The sequence below is a fragment of the Penaeus japonicus genome, unplaced genomic scaffold (genome assembly GCF_977035675.1).
Source record: "Penaeus japonicus unplaced genomic scaffold, GWHDUDI00000001_assembly GWHDUDI00000011, whole genome shotgun sequence".
Lineage (NCBI taxonomy): Eukaryota > Metazoa > Arthropoda > Malacostraca > Decapoda > Penaeidae > Penaeus > Penaeus japonicus.
This window is the reverse complement of record NW_028234413.1, coordinates 35,049,346-35,051,845: the sequence shown is the minus strand read 5'-3', so window position 1 is coordinate 35,051,845 and position 2,500 is coordinate 35,049,346. Positions and strand designations below refer to the sequence as shown.

At 38.6% G+C, this 2,500-nt stretch overlaps 1 protein-coding gene across 1 annotated transcript in view; it reads left to right on the top strand.

Annotated features, from left to right (window-relative positions):
• Positions 1 to 2,500, top strand: part of LOC122262678 (uncharacterized) — a 7,682-nt gene that overhangs the window by 939 nt on the left and 4,243 nt on the right. The window contains exons 2-3 of the mRNA XM_086542015.1: positions 1,162 to 1,325; positions 1,604 to 2,314. Coding sequence (XP_086398141.1) covers positions 1,164 to 1,325; positions 1,604 to 2,314 — 873 coding nt within the window. The 5' untranslated portion in view covers positions 1,162 to 1,163. The remainder of the gene's footprint in view (positions 1 to 1,161; positions 1,326 to 1,603; positions 2,315 to 2,500) is intronic.

The window sequence follows — 2,500 nt, the reverse complement described above, 5'->3', positions numbered from 1 at the left end:
TTAACTTACATGTCGGTGCTTCTGCGTTTTTGTTATTTTTTCATATGAATCACAAAGTCACATAAAATATGAATAAATTCGTCATACATAAACATCAAAGTATTTGTGATGGTTATCACTCGTTATCATGACCGTTAAGAGATAAGTACAAGAACAGAGAACATATTACGTTATCTACATTTAATGCAAAAGGTTTGCTTCATATTTCTCTATGTGAATGTAGAGAATCGTGCAATAAAAGAATTCGTATTAGAAGATGGAGAAATAATACCTAATTCTCTATGAAATGATTACGAGAACGATGATAAATAAAAAATATCAGATAGGATCACATGATCGTTAAAATCCGTTACGTTATCTTAATGCGTTCGCCAACACACACACACACACACACACACACACACACACACACACACACACACACACACACACACACACACACACACACACACACACCACACACACACACACACACACACACACACACACACACACACACACACACACACACACACACACACACACACACACACACACACACACACACCACACACACACACACACACACACCACACACACACAAAACGCGCGCGCGCAGACATTGGGTTCCTGTCATTACCGTTGTAATAGGATGGCGCCATTATTCATTCGAATAAGCAAGTCAGAAGTTGCAAATAAAGATAATACTGCTGACGATCATTGTTATCATCATAAAAATTATGCACAAGTTATCATTGATAATATTCAATATTAAACTTAAATGATTATCGCCATCAAAATTGTTATGACATGGTAATCAAAATGATAATAAAGGACACTGGCATAGTAATGATACCAATCATGACGATAGCAATGGTCGTAATAGGAGAAAATTTACATTTAGTAAATCATTCACCGTATGTCAGGGACTTGAAAAACATAAAAATCACATGTAAAGTACCAATATGAATTTTAAATCCGTTTTCAACATCGCCAATACGACAAGGAAAATAGCAATAATGATGACTATATTAGTAATGGAAATAACAACAATAATGAAGATAAGCTGATGATAATGATCATAACAACAGTAAAAAAGCAAAAAATGGTGATAACAATGACAAATGCATCAACACGATGAAAAATACTGATAATAATCAAATCCATTTGTTTCTTCCTTAGAGATGGAAACATCCGGAAAGAAATTTGTTCACCTTCTTTTGGCCACGGAACTCCTTTGGCCACATGTCTTCGCCAGTATCTCCGTGCTGAGACTGAGTAACACCTCCGATTACTGCAGACTGAGGAATTCACACCTTAGCTGCGACTTTACAGGTGTTCTCGAGGTAAGGAGAGTTTCAGAGCGAAGTTCCTGTCTCTGGGGAATTGTGTGCTAGAGTTTTTGACTTTGCGAAAAATGTATTTAGTTCCATCTATCAGTAAATCTACTTTTATATCTAAAGGTGGACACATTATGATGCTTAAAGGTCAAGTGATGCGAAATATACTCGAATAGATTGAAAGCATCATCGTATTAAATACTTATTTTGTGATTAATGAATCTTGGGACTTTCATATAGGCCAGGTGTGCAAGCAATACTAACCTTTTTTTTGGTGTTCACAGCCAGTGTACGTCGAAGAGGGCTACTTAGAAAATATCGAGTCTGTTGAATGCCAAGGGCCACCTGTTCTTCATTTGCCTGACAGTGCCTGCATTAAGAACATGAAGATTCAAGACACAAATAAAGTGGTGGTCAGCGGGGGAAGCCGGGAAAGAAAATGCGGCGAATATCACCTATTTGTCAAGAACACCACTATGACTGCCCTCCCTCGAGCCGCCACGCACCTTCATGCCATACGGTCACATTTCTATAAGATGACACTGCATCCGAAAATGAAACACGTTTCTGTCGTCAACTCGGAGGTTTCAATCTTAGCCACGGACAAGTTCCTAAATGACTCTGTTGTAGTGAATATAACAGAGACAAAAGTGCATTACGTGCAAAACCTAACCGCATCTAACAACTCGAAAGTACAGTTTGTGTCGAGTGACATTGCCTACTTGAGACTAGACAGGACTACGTTTCAGGGTAGCGCTTCTCTCGCCATGGTTGACAGTAAGGTCAGAACAGGAGACACTTATGAGCTACTGGTTCCACCGGGCGTTAGTGTGACGCTGGACAGGCTAGATAGCAAACTTGAAATAAGGGCTATCAATGTAATTCCAGAACTGGGAATATTGGAGTCTCCTGATTCATGCAAGGGAGTAGACATAAACACGGGATCTACTACCAATTACTACGTAGGATTTGTATTGTTTTGTATTTCTACAATAGTTCTAACACTTTTGTTGTTTATGAAATGCAAAGTTAAAACTTCATGCCTTCTGAAGCATATAGTAAGGGAAACAAATGACAGCAACGAAGACGACAAAAGGAAACAAGAAAGCAAAGATGATGACACCATAACAAACATCTCTTTGAACAACCTTTTTGAGCAGCCATCAAGCTCACCTGAGTGT